This window comes from Somniosus microcephalus, chromosome 19 (assembly GCF_052327205.1).
Source record: "Somniosus microcephalus isolate GS21.2 chromosome 19, FLI_Smic_1.0, whole genome shotgun sequence".
Taxonomy (NCBI): Eukaryota; Metazoa; Chordata; class Chondrichthyes; order Squaliformes; family Somniosidae; genus Somniosus; species Somniosus microcephalus.
In genome coordinates, this window is record NC_141005.1 from 59,878,286 (window position 1) to 59,898,057 (window position 19,772).

Consider the following 19,772-nt stretch of genomic DNA (forward strand, 5'->3'; position numbering starts at 1 on the left):
ACCAGCCCATGGCGAGCCCAAGTGGTGGTAGTAAAGACCGGCGAAAAACAGCGCCTGGTTATTGATTACAGCCAGACTATCAATCGATACACGCAATTAGACGCATACCCACTTCCCCGCATATCTGACATGGTCAACCAGATAGCACAATACCGGGTATTCTCGACGATTGATCTGAAGTCGGCATACCACCAGCTCCCCATCAGGCCTGAGGACCGCCAGTACACGGCCTTCGAGGCTGACGGTCGCCTCTACCACTTCCTCCGAGTCCCCTTCGGCGTCACCAATGGGGTCTCGGTCTTCCAAAGGGAGATGGACCGGATGGTTGACCAGAACGCGCTGCAGGCCACCTTCCCCTATCTAGACAACGTCACCATCTGCGGCCATGACCGGCAGGACCACGACGCCAACGTAGAAAAATTCCTCCATACGGCCCAACGGCTGAATCTGACATACAACAGAGAAAAATGTATGTTCCGCACCGCGCGCCTCGCTATTCTTGGCTGCGTGGTGGAAAACGGAGTCATCGGCCCCGACCCCGACCGAATGCGCCCCCTCCTGGAACTAACCCCCCCCCCCCACTGCCTAAAGGCCCTGAAGAGATGCCTAGGGTTCTCCTCTTACTACGCCCAGTGGGTGCCCAACTATGCGGACAAAGCCCGGCCCCTCATCAAGTCAACCTCCTTCCCCCTGACGGCAGAGGCCCGTGCGGCCTTCACCCTCATAAAAGAGGACATTGCGAAGGCCACAATGCACGCAGTGGATGAGTCCATCCCTTTCCAAGTGGAGAGCGATGCATCCGACTTCGCCCTAGCCGTAACCCTTAACCAGGCGGGGAGACCCGTGGCCTTCTTTTCACGGACCCTCCAGGGCCCCGAAATTCGACACTCCTCAGTCGAGAAGGAGGCCCAGGCGATAGTGGAGGCTGTACAGCACTGGAGACATTACCTGGCCGGTAAACGTTTCACCCTGCTCACTGACCAACGGCCAGTAGCATTTATGTTTAACAACAGACAAAGGGGGAAAATCAAAAATGATAAGATATTGCGGTGGAGGATCGAGTTATCCACCTACAACTACGATATCTTATACCGGTCCGGGAAACTTAATGAGCACCCAGACGCCCTATCCCGTGGGACATGTGCCAACGCACAAGTCGATAGGCTACGGACCCTCCACAATGATCTCTGCCACCCGGGGGTCACCAGGTTCTTCCACTTTACTAAAGCTCGCAACCTGCCTTACTCCATCGAGGAGGTCAGGACCATGACCAGGAACTGCCAGGTCTGCGCCGAATGCAAACCGCATTTTTATAGGCCAGACAGGGCACACCTGATTAAAGCCACCCACCCCTTCGAACGTCTCAGCGTCGATTTCAAGGGGCCCCTTCCCTCCTCTGACCGCAACACGTACTTCCTCAATATTATTGACGAGTACTCCCGTTTCCCCTTCGCCATCCCCTGCCCGGACATGACCAGCGCCACAGTCATCAGGTGCCTCCACGACCTGTTCGCCATATTTGGCTTCCCCAATTACATCCACAGCGACAGGGGCTCGTCGTTCATGAGCGACGAGCTGCGCCAGTACCTGCTCGAGAAGGGCATAGCCACGAGCAGGACTACCAGCTACAACCCCCGGGGTAACGGACAGGTAGAGAGGGAGAACGCAACGGTGTGGAAAACCGCCATGCTCGCCCTAAAATCCAAGGGCCTCCCAATCTCCCGCTGGCAAGATGTCCTCCCCGATGCGCTCCACTCCATACGATCACTGCTCTGTACTGCCACAAACGCCACCCCTCACGAGAAGATGTTCGTCTTCCCCAGGAAATCCACCTCGGGGACATCACTACCGCCATGGCTGACGTCTCCGGGACCCGTCCTGCTCAGGAAACACGTGAGGAGCCATAAGATGGACCCCCTGGTCGAAAAGGTTCACCTCCTCCACGCCAACCCACAGTACGCCTACGTGGCGTATCCTGACGGGCGGGAGGACACAGTCTCAATTCGAGACCTCGCACCCTCAGGTACCACCTGAAACACCATCGATCACCATCCACTACCTCCACCCACCACCACTACCCACGACGCACCACCGGGGTGTCTACCACGAACTGACGACATGCCGGTGCCATCCCTACCCCGAGAGGACGACACGCCAGTGCTCCGTCCCACGCGAGAAGCGGCCGCGGGCAAAGAACCGCCGCAACCGGCACCACGAAGATCATTACGGTAGACAAGACCCCCGGAGAGACTTTCGTATACGAACTTTTGAAACACTTCACCCCGCCGGACTTTTTTTAAACGAGGGGTGAATGTGGTAAACCACTGTTAACCTGTACATGCCTGTGTGGTAAACCACTGTTAACCCTGTACAAGTCCAGGCATGTCTCAGCCCCTGGCTCCACCCCTAAGCCTGGGTATAAAGGTGACTCACCACCCTTCCCCCGGGAGCTCTTAGGATGGATTCACTAGCAGAGGCATGCTCTAGTTCTTAGTCAATAAAAGCCTACTTCATTTAAGTCCATCTCGTAGTCTTTGGTATTGTTGATAGCGCATCAACCTCTACCTGTGGAACAGTGCCCCAGTAATGGGCACATGGATGGGATACCAGGGTGACCTCTACCTGTGGAACAGTGCCCCAGTAATAGGCACATGGGTGGGATACCAGGGTGACCTCTACCTGTGGAACAGTGCCCCAGTAATGGGCACATGGATGGGATACCAGGGTGACCTCTACCTGTGGAACAGTGCCCCAGTAATAGGCACATGGGTGGGATACCAGGGTGACCTCTACCTGTGGAACAGTGCCCCAGTAATAGGCACACAGGTGGGATACCAGGGTGACCTCTACCTGTGGAACTGTGCCCCAGTGAGAGAGTCAGTGTCTTCAGCAGAGGAGGGAATGAGGGGGGATGGGGGGGGGGGGGTGGTGGGAGGCAGTGGGGAGAAACCATTTTTTAAAAAGGAAGGTAATAACACAGAATTGTGCCTTGTGAAAAGTGCTGATATTTTAGATGCAGTGAAAGACTTTAATCCCACTCAATCTATAGAATATGATAAGGTAGAGTTGTTGTGTGAACATAAACATGTGTTTTCATGGGTGGTGAGTCCAAAAAAAAAACAAATTATATTAATGCGTAGCAAAATGTGTTGGCATTACATTATGATCACTGCTGGATTGGTCTTGCTGACTCTTTCAAATGCCAGAATGTAAAACTAGTGGAAAGTTCTGACATTTTCACATGGGAATGAATGGGCTGTTGCTCTTTAATGAAAGATTCTTCTTAAAGTTTACACTGTGACATATAACCGCGCAGCTCCGCCGTAGTTTTCACCACTCCCGTAGGTGCTGGGGTACAGATCCACATACACCAGTCAACTCCTGTGCCTCCATGTGGTGAGCCTAGGCCGAGTTTTGGCTATTTGACTATGGGGGGTGTCACAGTCAAGCCCATTCCTGTCCTCACCTGTGGAGTTTCTGGTAGGAGCAGCTTGAAGCAGTCAGGAGCAGCTGGTATTCTCCTGCCTAGCCCAGTGAAGCTGAGGCCAAAAGTGTTAACCCTCCCCCCCGCCCGCCCCCCGCCATAGTCTTACCCCAGCAGAGACAAAGAACAGTGGCAAATGGAATTTAACCCTGAAAAGTGTGAGGTGATGCATTTTGGGAGGACTAACAAGGCAAGGGAATACACAATGAATGGTAGGACTCTAGGAAGGACAGAGGATCAGAGGGACCTTGGTGTGCATGTACATAGATCCCTGAAGGCAGCAGGACAGGTAGATAAGGTGGTTAAAAAGGCATATGGGATATTTGTCTTCATTAGCCGAGGCATAGAATATAAGAGCAGGGCGGTTATGATGGAGCTGTACAAAATGCTAGTTAGGCCACAGCTGGAATACTGTGTGCAGTTCTGGTCACCACACTATAGGAGGGATGTGATTGCATTGGAGAGGGTGCAGAGGAGATTCACCAGGATATTACCTGGGCTGGAGCGCTTCAGCTATGAAGAGAGACTGGACAGGCTGAGGTTGTTTTCCTTAGAACAGAGAAGGCTGAGGGGGGACCTGATTGAGGTGTATAAAATTATGAGGGGCATAGATAGGGTAGATAGAAAGGAACTTTTCCCCTTAGTAGAGGGGTCAATAACCAGGGGTCATAGTTTCAAGGTAAGGGGCAGGAGGTTTAGAGGGGATTTGAGGAAAAACTTTTTCACCCAGAGGGTGGTTGGAATCTGGAACTCACTGCCTGAAAGGGTGGTAGAGGCAGGAACCCTCACAACATTCAAGAAGCATTTAGATGAGCACTTGAAACGCCATAGCATACAAGGCTACAGGCCAAGTGCTGGAAAATGGGATTAGAATAGACAGGGCTTGATGGCCGGCGCGGACACGATGGGCCGAAGGGCCTCTTTCTGTGCTGTATAACTCTATGACTCTAAGAACTGAAGCTGTGACAGCCTGGCCTGTACTAACTTAGTCACACGCTGCTCAGCCAAGTGAGCCAATGGGTGAGCTCACTGTACAATCAACAGGAACATTTGTCTTTATCTAATCCTTGTTATTTGGCCCCGTGGCATAATCCGGGAACCAAAGCTCATTATTTATCAAGGCTAACCATACTTATAAAAAGCACAGAGTGAACATTTGGACAAACATCACATCCAGGACGGAATGCAGAAAATAATGATGTTCTCGCTGCTTGTTGTGGTCTTGCTCGCAGGTAACGAGAGTTTCTTTCAGCAGTGCACCTTGCTTTGGCTGTCGATCGCTCCATGTTGTAACTCATTTGCCTCTGTGTGCTCCTCTTTCCCCTGTTGTAGCGGGAGCTGAAAGCAAGTCTGATCAGTCCTGGGCTCTCTGGCAGTTCCGTGGGATGATTCGGTGCAGCATTCCAGACAGCAAACCGTTGATGGATTTCAGTAACTACGGCTGTTACTGTGGATTTGGGGGGTCCGGGACCCCGGTGGATGAACTAGACAAGTAGGTCGATGGCAAAGTACGCTCAGAGCCACAACTTACCACTCGTTACAGGCAAAACTGGACTTGAAGCAAGCGCTAGCTTCGATATAGAGCATTATTATCTATTCCTCTACATCAGCTCCATGATTAAATCTACATTGAGGACCCTGTCCATTCTTCAAGCCTACGATATCGCAATATATTTTCCCATGCATTTTGAAATATGTATTTTTGGTGTGACATGTCATAAGAGAGCAGCCGATGACCATAATAAGAACACACAAAAAAAACCAAGGACAGGAAAAGACCAGCTGGTCAATTGAGTCTGTGGTACATTGGCGTGAGGTGACTTCTACACACCCTCCCCACCATCAGGCAATCTGCATGGAGAGGCAAAAACAGAGAGAAAATAAACATAGGTCAATTGAGGGGAGAAACTTCCGGGAAATTCCTCTCCCATTCTCCCCTCACCTCCCCCCTCCCCAAATTCCAGGAGACCCTGGTTCCGAGGAAGCACATCCTGCAATGACCCTCCTACCCTTTATAGGCAGGCACAATGTAAATACAGAAACCCGCAACAAATCGCGTTAACTCAAATCGAATGAGTTGACAATTCTTACACTTCTTGGGATGTGGTTGGGGGAATCTGCTACTTAAGGTGTTCTGTAAGCTGAGGTACACGTGTCATCTGTCTAACTTGTAACCCATGATTTAACAGGTGCTGTCAGATCCACGACAACTGTTACAGTGCAGCCATGAAGTTGAAAGAGTGCTGGCCAATCTTTGACAATCCCTACACCAAGATCTACAGTTACTCCTGTTCCAAGAACACTGTCACCTGCACCAGTAAGTACAGGCCGGGGGAGCTCCTCAATGTCTTGTGAATTCCAAACTGCAGGGAATGGATTCAAATGAAAGAAAGAACTTGCATTTATATAGCGCCTGTCACCAACTCACGATGTCCCAAAGCGCTTTACAGCCAATAAAGTACTTTTTGAAATGTAGCCACTGTTGTAAGGTAGGAAATGCAATTTGCGCACAGCAAGGTCGCACAAACAGCAATGTGATAATGACCAGATAATTGGTGTTAGCTGAGGGATTAATATTGGCCAGGACACCGGGGAGAACTCCCCAGCTGTTGTTCGAAATAGAGCCATGTGATCATTTTCACCCACCTGAGAGAGCCAATGAGGCCTTGGTTTAACGTCTCATCCGAAAGACAGGACCTCCGACAGGGCAGCACTCCCTCAGTACTGCACCGGAGTGTCGTCCTAGCATTATGTGCTCAAGTTTCTGGAGTGGAACTTGAACCTGGACCTTCTGACTCAGAGGCGAGGGTGACACCCACTGAGCCATGGCTGAGACTTCATTTTTTAAATGAAGTGTTTTAAAAGGCCAGATATTTTTTATTCCAATTTGACATCCCTGTTATTTATATTTAGTCTTGTCACACGAATTAAATCTGTTACTTTTCAAAAAAAAAGATAACCTTCTTTAATTCTTTTTTTTATTGAATTGTACAACATTTTAGAATGTGTACTGCATGGTACAGCTCCTGCAAAGTCTTAGTGCGTAAAGACGCAGAACCCTGTGTGGTACTGAGCCACACTATGTAGCTCCGACCCCTGCCCAGGCTGAGATCAGCTGAGCTGCCAGTGGAACACCGGGCCACAATTAGCCTCAACACCCCTAGGCCCAGAAACCAGCCGGCATTCCTGCTCCCCTTTGCTATCCAGAGATCTCTGTTGGGAATTGCACACGGATGGATGTTGAGTGAACCTAGGATGGGCCTCAGCCATGAAGGACCCCACACAGACTGAGGGGGGTGAACTTCCGCGGGTGGGATGGTTCTTCCGCTGTTTGCCGTAACTTCAACGGAAAAGCCCTGGGACAGCAGCTCGAATGGCTGGGTTTAAAAAGTTTCTCCTGAATTCCCCATTGGATCTATTGGTGACTATCTTATATTTATGGCCCCTAGTTTTGGCCTCCCCCACATTGGAAACATCTTCTCTATGCCTATGGGTAGCCTTGTTTATTAACAGGTTAAGGCCCATCCTTCACAGGATGGGCAGGTGGGGGCGCTTGGATCATGCAGAAGGAATAAAGCAGAGGCTTATTATTCTGTCAGGTCTCTGTCTCTGCCACCCGGCAGCTGGTGTACGGGAGTGCCCCAGGGAGGTGGTCCCTCCCGTGGGCAAACATCCGTCATTGGGTGGCATGGAGAATTCAGGGCACGAGGACTCTCCTCTGTGTCCCAGCTCCCGACCGAAACATCCTTCACCTCGGATGGTTGATATTTTCCCACCTGTTTCTTTCAGGTAAAAATGACCCCTGTGAGATGTATATCTGCGAATGTGACCGTAAGGCAGCCACCTGCTTCTCTACAGCAAAATACAACGATCAGCATAGGAACCTGGACCAGACTCTTTACTGTAAATAGGAATGGAATGTGCTGTCATATCTACGTGTTACCTTGATTTTGTATGAAATATATTTTCCTTCCATATTGTGTCTGTGCAGTTTATTTCAAGAGCTCTAAACATCTTTGATCTCCATGTTCACTATGTTAATATAATCTGTAATCTAATTTAAATCCGAGACCCCTAGTTCTGTGCTCAAAGTCTTAGTCCAATATTGTGTTTACACTTAACATTATCTGTGCCTCTCGGCAATCTAAGGAAAGACTTGAAAGACTTGCATTTATATAGCGCCTTTCACGGCCACCGGACGTCTCAAAGCACTTTACAGCCAATTAAGCACTTTTGAAGCGTAGTCACTGTTGTAATGTGGGAAACACAGCAGCCAATTTGTGCACAGCAAGCTCCCGCAAGCAGCAATGTGATAATGACCAGATAATCTGTTTTTGTTATGTTGATTGAGGGATAAATATTGGCCAGGACACCGGGGATAACTCCCCTCCTCTTCTTCGAAATAGTGCCCTGGGATCTTTTACATCCACTTGAGAGGGCAGACGGGGCCTCGGTTTAACATCTCATCCAAAAGATGGCACCGCCGACAGTGCAGCACTCCCTCAGCACTGCAATGGAGTGTCAGCCTAGATTTATGTGTTCAAGTCCCTGGAGTGGGACTTGAACCCACAATCTTCTGACTCAGAGGTGAGTGTGAGCCACAGCTGACACTAAAGGCCTGGATCACGTTCCCTTCAATCTTCTTTTCAATGAAAGCAAGTTCAGGTTTCTGAGTCTCTCTTGATAACTTTAGAAACCTAAATCTGGAATCATCCCTGTCAATTTTCATCAAATCCTCTCCAAAACATTAATTTGCCATCAACTTGTGCTTTCTATTGACAAGCCAGTTTTAAATCTTACTAACTAATACGGCATTCATTCCAAAAGTCTCACATGTGGAACTTTAACAAATGTCTTGTTCAATTCCAAGCGAATTAAAGCCACCAAATGGCCTTCATCATAAATTTAGTTAGTTCTTCACAGAATTTCGTTGAATTGATGCCATGATTTATTGCTTCTAAACCCTGTGCTGACTACTCTCAATGGCCATTGTCAATAGCATCCCCTATGATGCTGTTAACAGTAATTACTGAAATGGTACATGTGTATCTTCTATAATATACTAGCTGGGGAGCCCCGCGTTGCGAGGGCAATTTTGGGGTGCGAGGGCAATTTTGGGGCGTTTGGTCTCCCTGCCCCTGTGTGTCCCCCCTCTCCCTGTCATGTCCTCTCCCTGTCCTATCCCTCCCTCCCCTCTCTCCCTCCCCTCCCCTCTCTCCCTCCCCTCCCCTCTCTCCCTCCCTCCCCTCCCCTCCCTCCCCTCCCCTCTCTCCCTCCCTCCCCTCTCTCTCTCCCTCCCCTCCCCTCCCTCCCTCCCCTCCCCTCTCTCCCCTGTCTCCCTCTCCCCCCTCCCCTCCCTCCCTCTCCCCCCCCACCCCTCCCCTCCCCCACTCCCCCGCTCCCCTCTGTCCCTCTCTCCGGCCCCTCCCCCTGCCTAGCGCCTGAGGTCCGGTGCCGTTGCTGAGGTCCCCCGCGTATCGCGCGGCTGATGGACGGCCGCTGCGGGCGGGCGGCGCATGCGCGGTGAGTGCGGGCGGCGCATGCGCGGTCAGTGCGAGCGGCCCGCGGGAGCCGGCAAGGCCGTTAGCGAGCGGGAAACTTCGGGCGGCGCGCCCGCGCTCCGTCCGCGACACCTGAGAGGGGGAAGTAGAGAGAGACAGAGAGGGAAGAGGAGAAGGAGAGAGAGGGAGAGAGAGGGAAGAGGAGAAGGAGAGAGAGAGAGGGAAGAAAGAGAGAGAGAGAGAGAAATTTTTTCAGCTTCAGGCCCCGAGTCCCCCCTGCGCGAGGGTGAGGAGGAGGGGGGGGGTTGCTAAACACAATATAAAACTCAAATAAATTGTTAATTAATTGCCGAACACATAATTGAAATATTTACCTTAGTTCCCTAACACACAGAAAGTGTGGGGGAAAAAATCGTGGAAAATCAAGATGGCGGCCACTCACCTCGGTTCAGAAGGATAAGGCCCGCCCACACACGCACCGATTGGTCGACCGGTCAGGTCACCGAAGCGTAGGATTGGTCAATCGTCGAGTCACTCGACACTCAACTGTAGGAAGACCTCGACGTCACACGGTCGCTAATGAGATGCTAATGAGCAGAACGCTAAACGTTTTTGGGATACCGCGGGCGGGATTTTTGTCCGGCCGAAACGTAAATACGCCTATGACCGGTCCGGAATCGCAAGCTTTCTTTTGAGGCGACGCGAGCGTCGGTACGCTCTGTAACTTCCAAACGTATAGAGACCAGGCGGACAGACAGACAGACAGACAGACATCGGGACAGACAGAAGAGCCGCTTTATATATATAGATTTAAAATAGTCTGGGAGCATGCCTTACCCATCTGGTGTCACACTTCTTCTGTCACACTGCAATTATCCCACAAAGAAAAAGCAATCAAAGGATTTAAGCATAGGCCGGGAATTCCCACTCCACAGCCATAACTTCACTGGGAGGGGCAGCAGAAACCCCCCTTATGTGCACAAACAAGGTGTCCGTTGCATTATGACAAAGTTATGGCGGAGGACTGGGAGCAACTCCGAGGGATTTCTCGGTCATAGACTGGAAAAAAAATCAAATTGGAGGCATGCGCTCTGTGACCTTGGGCGTAGCCCAGTGAATGTAGGAGGTTATTTCCAGTTCTGTACCGTCCTATGTTTTTAAGGAAACTGGGACATACAGAGAGGGCCGGGGTGGCTAGTGTAAGTGAGTCTAGTGACCGTTCAGTTAAAATAGGGCAGACATCGCCTCGCTCTCGCTGCCAGGCACACCGCCCATTCCTGAGCTCACAGCACTGTTTCCGCCCTCCCGTTAAAATCGGGGTCAAATAGATGTCATAGATGCAGCAGAGCTGCGATCCGACTGAACCCTCTATTCATGCGGTCCCTTAGCTGGTCCAAGGCGGAGCAGAGGGTGGAGCCCAGAGCTTTGCATGGCGCCAGTATGAGATGCTACAGCGCTGGCAAGCAGGCCCCAGCTGCAGCGTCCATTGAGGTGACCATACGCTCTGTGGTTGGCGCAGAGTGTCGCTGCCATGCACCAGAAACCCACACAGGATGGTAGAGGACACCCTCACACGCTCTGACATCTTGGGGAAGCTCCCTGATGGGGAATCCAATATATTCAGCAACTGTATTTTCTTCTCTTTAAAGCCGAGCCCCTAACATTTGCCGTCAATTATTTCCACGGGTAAATGGTGTAAATAGACAATCTGGAGAATCCCTGCGGGAATTCGCTCCCATGATAACTACTGACACCTGTGAGACAGAGACAGAGACATGAAGAGAGAAAGACACATATATATAGAGAGAGGCAGGCATAGAGAGACAGAAAGAGAGACAAAGGGGGATCTTTAACGCTGCCCACTCGGCAGGAACAGAATGGGCGAGCAGTTAACATGAGCAGCTTCATTTCCCACTCCATTCCCACCAACCTCCGATTTTTACGCCGTTGGTTTTGGTGGCGAATGAGGCGCTCAGCGGACTCGGGCGGGAGAGTCATACTTACATGCTAATCGGAGTCCTATGACATCAATAACAAACTAGTATTTGCAAGTAGATTAAGGGAAACATTAAGAAAGGCAGTTTCAGATTACTTCTATGCCACAGTGGAATTCGTTGTTAAAACCTATTTTAAACTTATTTAGAATTTGAGGAAATGCTATCTGCATTTGTAAATTGGAAACTATTTCAATCATGCACCTGAGACAAATAAATCTTGGGGTTATTTGGTCTTCTTAGTGTAATGCGGGCGAGTGTTTATTGTATTCAGTTTTTAGTTTGGCATTTTTTAATATCATAAATTACTGTATCCGAGCCATTGGAGTGTTTATTGTATCTGAGCCATTGGAGTGTTTATTGTATCTGAGCCATTGGAGTGTTTATTGTATCTGAGCCATTGATGTGTTTATTGTATCTGGGCCATTGGAGTGTTTATTGTATCTGAGCCATTGGAGTGTTTATTGTATCTGAGCCATTGGTGTGTTTATTGTATCTGAGCCATTGGAGTGTTTATTGTATATGAGCCATTGGAGTGTTTATTGTATCTGAGCCATTGGTGTGTCTTTTGTATCTGAGCCATTGGTGTGTTTATTGTATCTGAGCCATTGGTGTGTTTATTGTATCTGAGCCATTGGTGTGTTTATTGTATCTGAGCCTTTGGTGTGTTTATTGTATCTGAGCCATTGATGTGTTTATTGTATCTGAGCCATTGGAGTGTTTATTGTATCTGAGCCATTGGAGTGTTTATTGTATCTGAGCCTTTGGTGTGTTTATTGTATCTGAGCCATTGGTGTGTTTATTGTATCTGAGCCATTGGTGTGTTTATTGTATCTGAGCCATTGGTGTGTTTATTGTATCTGAGCCATTGGTGTGTTTATTGTATCTGAGCCATTGGTGTGTTTATTGTATCTGAGCCATTGGTGTGTTTATTGTATCTGAGCCATTGGTGTGTTTATTGTATCTGAGCCTTTGGTGTGTTTATTGTATCTGAGCCTTTGGTGTGTTTATTGTATCTGAGCCTTTGGTGTGTTTATTGTATCTGAGCCATTGGTGTGTTTATTGTATCTGAGCCATTGGTGTGTTTATTGTATCTGAGCCATTGGTGTGTTTATTGTGTCTGAGCCGTTGGTGTGTTTATTGTATCTGAGCCATTGGTGTGTTTATTGTATCTGAGCCATTGGACTGTTTACTGTATCTGGGCCATTGGAGTGTTTATTGTATCTGGGCCATTGGAGTGTTTATTGTATCTGAGCCATTGCAGTGTTTATTGTATCTGAGCCATTGGTGTGTTTATTGTATCTGAGCCATTGATGTGTTTATTGTATCTGAGCCATTGGAGTGTCTATTGTATCTCAGCCATTGGAGTGTTTATTGTATCTGAGCCATTGGAGTGTTTATTGTATCTGGGCCATTGGAGTGTTTATTGTATCTGAGCCATTGGAGTGTTTATTGTATCTGAGCCATTGGTGTGTTTATTGTATCCCGGCCATTGGTGTGTTTATTGCATCTGAGCCATTGGAGTGTTTATTGTATCTGAGCCATTGGTGTGTTTATTGTATCTGAGCCATTGAAGTGTTGATTGTATCTGAGCCATTGGAGTGTTTATTGTATCTGGGCCATTGGAGTGTTTATTGTATCTGAGCCATTGGAGTGTTTATTGTATCTGAGCCATTGGAGTGTTTATTGTATCTGAGCCATTGGTGTGTTTATTGTATCTGAGCCATTGGACTGTTTATTTTAGCTGGGCCATGGGACTGTCTATTTTATCTGGGCCATTGGACTGTTTATTGTATCTGGGCCATTGGGGTGTTTATTCTATCTGGGCCATTGGACTGTTTATTTTATCTGGGCCATTGGACTGTTTATTGTATCTGGGCCATTGGAGTGTTTATTTTACCTGGGCCATTGGAGTGTTTATTTTATCTGGGCCATTGGAGTGTTTATTGTATCTGGGCCATTGGACTGTTTATTGTATCTGGGCCATTGGTGTGTTTATTTTATCTGGGCCATTGGTGTGTTTATTGTATCTGAGCCATTGGAGTGTTTATTTTATCTGGGCCATTGGACTGTTTATTGTATCTGGGCCATTGGATTGTTTATTGTATCTGAGTCATTGGAGTGTTTATTGTATCAGAGCCCTTGGTGTGTTTATTGTATCTGAGCCATTGGTGTGTTTATTTTATCTGAGCCATTTGTGTGTTTATTGTATCTGGGCCATTGGTGTGTTTATTGTATCTGAGCCATTGGTGTGTTTATTATATCTGAGCCATTGGTGTGTTTATTGAATCTGGGCCATTGGTGTGTTTATTGTATCTGAGCCATTGATGTGTTTATTGTATCTGCGACATTGGACTGTTTATTGTATCTGAGCCATTGGTGTGTTCATTGTATCCGAGCCATTGATGTGTTTATTTTATCTGGGCCATTGGTGTGTTTATTGTATCTGAGCCATTGGTGTGTTTATTGTATCTGAGCCATTGGTGTGTTTATTGTATCTGGGTCATTGGTGTGTTTATTGTATCTGAGCCATTGGTGTGTTTATTGTATCTGAGCCATTGGTGTGTTTATTGCATCTGGGCCATTGGTGTGTTTATTGTATCTGGGCCATTGATGTGTTTGTTGTATCTGGGCCATTGATGTGTTTGTTGTATCTGAGCCATTGGTGTGTTTATTTTATCTGAGCCATTGGTGTGTTTATTGTATCTGGGTCATTGGTGTGTTTATTGTACCTGAGACATTGGTGTGTTTATTTTATCCGAGCCATTGGTGTGTTTATTGTATCGGGGCCATTGGTGTGTTTATTGTATCTGGGCCATTGATGTGTTTGTTGTATCTGGGCCATTGGTGTGTTTATTGTATCCGAGCCTTTGATGTGTTTATTGTATCTGAGCCATTGGTGTGTTTATTGTATCTGAGCCATTGGTGTGTTTATTGTATCTGGGCCATTGGTGTGTTTATTGTATCTGAGCCATTGATGTGTTTATTGCATCTGGGCCATTGGAGTGTTTATTGTATCTGAGCCATTGGTGTGTTTATTGTGTCTGGGCCATTGGTGTGTTTATTGTAACTGAGCCATTGATGTGTTAATTGTATCTGGGCCATTGGTGTGTTTATTGTATCTGAGCCATTGGTGTGTTTATTGTAACTGAGCCATTGATGTGTTAATTGTATCTGGGCCATTGGAGTGTGTATTGTATCTGGGCCATTTAAGTGTTTATTGTATCTGGGCTATTGGAGTGTTTATTGCATCTGAGCTATTGGATTGTTTATTGTATCTGGGCCACTGGTGTGGTTATAATATCTGAGCCATTGGAGTGTTTATTGTATCTGAGCCATTGGAGTGTTTATTGTATATGAGCTATTGGATTGTTTATTGTATCTGAGCCATTGGAGTGTTTATTGTATCTGAGCCATTGGATTGTTTATTGTATCTGGGCCATTGGTGTGTTTATTGTATCTGGGCATTGGAGTGTTTATTTTATCTGAGCCATTGGAGTGTTTATTGTATCTGAGACATTGGATTATTTAATATATCTGGGCCATTGGAGTGTTTATTGTATCTGAGACATTGGATTATTTAATGTATCTGGGCCATTGGAGTGTTTATTGTATCTGAGCCATTGGATTGTTTATTGTATCTGGGCCATTGGAGTGTTTATTGTCTCTGAGCCATTGGTGTGTTTATTTTATCAGGGCCATTGGAGTGTTTATTGTATCTGGGCCATTGGAGTGTTTATTGTGTCTGAGCCATTGGGGTGTTTATTGTATCTGGGCCATTGGACTGTTTATTTTATCTGGGCCATTGGAGTGTTTATTTTATCTGGACCATTGGACTGTTTATTTTATCTGGGCCTTTGGAGTGTTTATTGTATGTGAACCATTGGTGTGTTTATTGTATCTGGGCCATTGGAGTGTTTATTTTATCTGAGCCATTGGAGTGTTTATTGGATCTGGGCCATTGGAGTATTTATTGTATCTGAGCCATTGGAGTATTTATTGTATCTGAGCCATTGGTGTGTTTATTGTATCTGGGCTATTGGAGTGTTTATTGTATCTGAGCCATTGGAGTGTCTATTGGATCTATGCCATTGGTGTGTTTATTGGATCTGGGCCATTGGAGTGTTTATTGTATCTGAGCCATTGGATTGTATAATGTATCTGGGCCATTGGAGTGTTCATTTTATCTGAGCCATTGCATTGTTTATTGTATCTGGGCCATTGGAGTGTTTATTGTATCTGAGCTATTGGATTGTTTATTGTATCTGGGCCATTGGAGTGTTTATTGTATCTGAGCCATTGGTGTGTTTATTGTATCTGTGCCATTGGAGTGTTTATTGTATCTGGGCCATTGGACTGTTTATTTTATCTGGGCCATTGGAGTGTTTATTTTATCTGGGCCATTGGACTGTTTATTTTATCTGGGCCATTGGACTGTTTATTTTATCTGGGCCATTGGACTGTTTATTTTATCTGGGCCATTGGACTGTTTATTGTATCTGGGCCATTGGAGTGTTTATTGTATCTGGGCCATTGGAGTGTTTATTGTATCTGGGCCATTGGACTGTTTATTCTATCTGGGCCATTGGTGTGTTTATTCTATCTGGGCCATTGGACTGTTTATTTTATCTGGGCCATTGGTGTGTTCATCTTATCTGGGCCATTGGACTGTTTATTGTATCTGAGCCATTGGTGTGTTTATTGTATCTGAGCCATTGGAGTGTTTATTGTATCTGGGCCATTGGTGTGTTTATTGTATCTGAGCCATTGGAGTGTTTATTTTATCTGGGCCATTGGACTGTTTATTGTATCTGAGCCATTGGAGTGTTTATTGTATCTGAGCCCTTGGTGTGTTTATTGTATCTGAGCCATTGGTGTGTTTGTTGTATCCTGGCCATTGGAGTGTTTATTTTATCTGAGCCATTTGTGTGTTTATTGTATCTGGGCCATTGGTGTGTTTATTATATCTGAGCCATTGGTGTGTTTATTATATCTGAGCCATTGGTGCGTTTATTGAATCTGGGCCATTGGAGTGTTTATTTTATCTGGGCCATTGATGTGTTTATTGTATCTGCGACATTGGACTGTTTATTGTATCTGAGCCATTGGTGTGTTTATTGTATCTGGGTCATTGGTGTGCTTATTGTATTTGAGCCATTGGTGTGTTTATTGTATCTGAGCCATTGGTGTGTTTATTGTATCTGGGCCATTGGTGTGTTTATTGTATCTGGGCCATTGATGTGTTTGTTGTATCTGGGCCATTGATGTGTTTGTTGTATCTGAGCCATTGGTGTGTTTATTGTATCTGAGCCATTGGTGTGTTTATTGTATCTGGGTCATTGGTGTGTTTATTGTATCTGAGACATTGGTGTGTTTATTTTATCCGAGCCATTGGTGTGTTTATTGTATCGGGGCCATTGGTGTGTTTATTGTATCTGGGCCATTGATGAGTTTGTTGTATCTGGGCCATTGGTGTGTTTATTGTATCCGAGCCTTTGATGTGTTTATTGTATCTGAGCCATTGGTGTGTTTATTGTATCTGAGCCATTGGTGTGTTTATTGTATCTGGGCCATTGGCGTGTTTATTGTATCTGAGCCATTGATGTGTTTATTGCATCTGGGCCATTGGAGTGTTTACTGTATCTGAGCCATTGGTGTGTTTATTGTATCTGTGCCATTGGTGTGTTTATTGTGTCTGGGCCATTGGTGTGTTTATTGTAACTGAGCCACTGATGTGTTAATTGTATCTGGGCCATTGGAGTGTTTATTGCATCTGAGCCATTGGTGTGTTTATTGTAACTGAGCCATTGATGTGTTAATTGTACCTGGGCCATTGGAGTGTGTATTGTATCTGGGCCATTTAATTGTTTATTGTATCTGGGCCATTGGAGTGCTTATTGTATCTGAGCTATTGGATTGTTTATTGTATCTGGGCCACTGGTGTGTTTATATTATCTGAGCCATTGGATTGTTTATTGTATCTGGGCCATTGGTGTGTTTATAGTATCTGAGCCATTGGAGTGTTTATTGTATCTGGGCATTGGAGTGTTTATTTTATCTGAGCCATTGGAGTGTTTATTGTATCTGAGCCATTGGAGTGTTTATTGTATCTGAGCCCTTGGTGTGTTTATTGTATCTGAGCCATTGGTGTGTTTATTGTATCCTGGCCATTGGAGTGTTTATTTTATCTGAGCCATTTGTGTGTTTATTGTATCTGGGCCATTGGTGTGTTTATTATATCTGAGCCATTGGTGTGTTTATTATATCTGATCCATTGGTATATTTATTGTATCTGAGCCATTGGTGTGTTTAATGTATCTGAGCCATTGGTGTGTTTATTGTATCTGGGTCATTGGTGTGTTTATTGTATCTGAGCCATTGGTGTGTTTATTGTATCTGGGTCATTGGTGTGCTTATTGTATCTGAGCCATTGGTGTGTTTATTGTATCTGAGCCATTGGTGTGTTTATTGTATCTGGGCCATTTGTGTGTTTATTGTATCTGGGCCATTGATGTGTTTGTTGCATCTGGGCCATTGATGTGTTTCTTGTATCTGAGCCATTGATGTGTTTATTGTATCTGCGACATTGGACTGTTTATTGTATCTGAGCCATTGGTGTGTTTATTGTATCTGAGCCATTGGTATATTTATTGTATCTGAGCCATTGGTGTGTTTAATGTATCTGGGTCATTGGTGTGCTTATTGTATCTGAGCAATTGGTGTGTTTATTGTATCTGAGCCATTGGTGTGTTTATTGTATCTGGGCCATTGGTGTGTTTATTGTATCTGGGCCATTGGTGTGTTTATTGTATCTGGGCCATTGGTGTGTTTATTGTATCTGGGCCATTGATGTGTTTGTTGTATCTGGGCCATTGATGTGTTTCTTGTATCTGAGCCATTGGTGTGTTTATTGTATCTGAGCCATTGGTGTGTTTATTGTATCTGGGTCATTGGTGTGTTTATTGTATCTGAGCCATTGGTGTGTTTATTGTATCTGGGTCATTGGTGTGTTTATTGTATCTGAGCCATTGGTGTGTTTATTGTATCTGGGTCATTGGTGTGTTTATTGTATCTGAGCCATTGGTGTGTTTATTGTATCTGGGTCATTGGTGTGTTTATTGTATCTGAGCCATTGGTGTGTTTATTGTATCTGGGTCATTGGTGTGTTTATTGTATCTGAGACATTGGTGTGTTTATTTTATCCGAGCCATTGGTGTGTTTATTGTATCTGGGCCATTGGTGTTTTTATTGTATCTGGGCCATTGGTGTGTTTATTGTATCCGAGCCTTTGATGTGTTTATTGTATCTGAGCCATTGGTGTGTTTATTGTATCTGAGCCATTGGTGTGTTTATTGTATCTGGGCCATTGGCGTGTTTATTGTATCTGAACCATTGATGTGTTTATTGCATCTGGGCCATTGGAGTGTTTACTGTATCTGAGCCATTGGTGTGTTTATTGTATCTGTGCCATTGGTGTGTTTATTGTGTCTGGGCCATTGGTGTGTTTATTGTAACTGAGCCACTGATGTGTTAATTGTATCTGGGCCATTGGAGTGTTTATTGTATCTGAGCCAATGGTGTGTTTATTGTAACTGAGCCATTGATGTGTTAATTTTATCTGGGCCATTGGAGTGTGTATTGTATCTGGGCCATTTAATTGTTTATTGTATCTGGGCCATTGGAGTGTTTATTGTATCTGAGCTATTGGATTGTTTATTGTATCTGGGCCACTGGTGTGTTTATAGTATCTGAGCCATTGGAGTGTTTATTGTATCTGAGCCATTGGAGTGTCTATTGTATCTGAGCTATTGGATGGTTTATTGTATCTGAGCCTTTGGAGTGTTTATTGTATCTGAGCCATTGGATTGTTTTTTGTATCTGGGCCATTGGTGTGTTTATAGTATCTGAGCCATTGGAGTGTTTATTGTATCTGGGCATTGGAGTGTTTATTTTATCTGAGCCATTGGAGTGTTTATTGTATCTGAGACATTGGATTATTTAATATATCTGGGCCATTGGAGTGTTTATTGTATCTGAGACATTGGATTATTTAATGTATCTGGGCCATTGGAGTGTTTATTGTATCTGAGCCATTGGATTGTTGATTGTATCTGGGCCATTGGAGTATTTATTGTCTCTGAGCCATTGGTGTGTGTGATAAAAATGATAACATCCGGGAAGTTATGTCATCACTTCCTGTGAACTATGAACTATGAACTATGAACTGTGTACATACCTCACTTCCTGTCATATGTCACTTCCTGTTGGACTGGTATAAATACTGGTCTGTTCAGTATTGTAAGAGGCTTCTACCAGAGGCATGGTAAAGACCTCTCTTGTGTATATAGTGTGTTTATAAGTTACTTAAAGCTTACTTTAAAGTTACTTGATGGTAAGTCTCCTTTTTCTTACATCAATTTAAGTAACTTAGTATTTACACTGACAAATACTAGACCTTCAGACAAACTCGGAAGTTAAGGATCCAGGGAACCACCCATCATGGAGAAAATCCTTAGACCTATTCGTCTGGATTTGGACCCGAATACACCAGCAGCTGGCAGGGTATGGAAGCATTGGTATCGTACTTTTGAGAATTTTCTGGAAGAATGTAAAGCGGATGCTCCTGCTAAATTGAAGATACTTGTCAATTATGTGACCCCAAAAGTGTTCGAATATGTTGATGACTGGGATAGTTACGAAGAGGTGATTCGGGCACTTAAGAAACTGTATGCGAAGACCCCAAATGAGGTCTATGCTAGACATCTACTGGCCACAGCCCGACAAGGGCCAGGG

At 45.6% G+C, this 19,772-nt stretch overlaps 1 protein-coding gene across 1 annotated transcript; it reads left to right on the top strand.

The window, feature by feature from the left end:
- Positions 1 to 4,704: 4,704 nt before the first annotated feature.
- Positions 4,705 to 7,492, top strand: LOC147104506 (phospholipase A2-like; the record flags this gene model as incomplete). The annotated part of the gene is made up of 3 exons (XM_085962146.1): positions 4,705 to 4,976; positions 5,674 to 5,801; positions 7,274 to 7,492. Coding segments are annotated over 3 exons (522 nt in total), but the record flags the coding sequence as incomplete, so codon positions are not given.
- Positions 7,493 to 19,772: the final 12,280 nt, after the last annotated feature.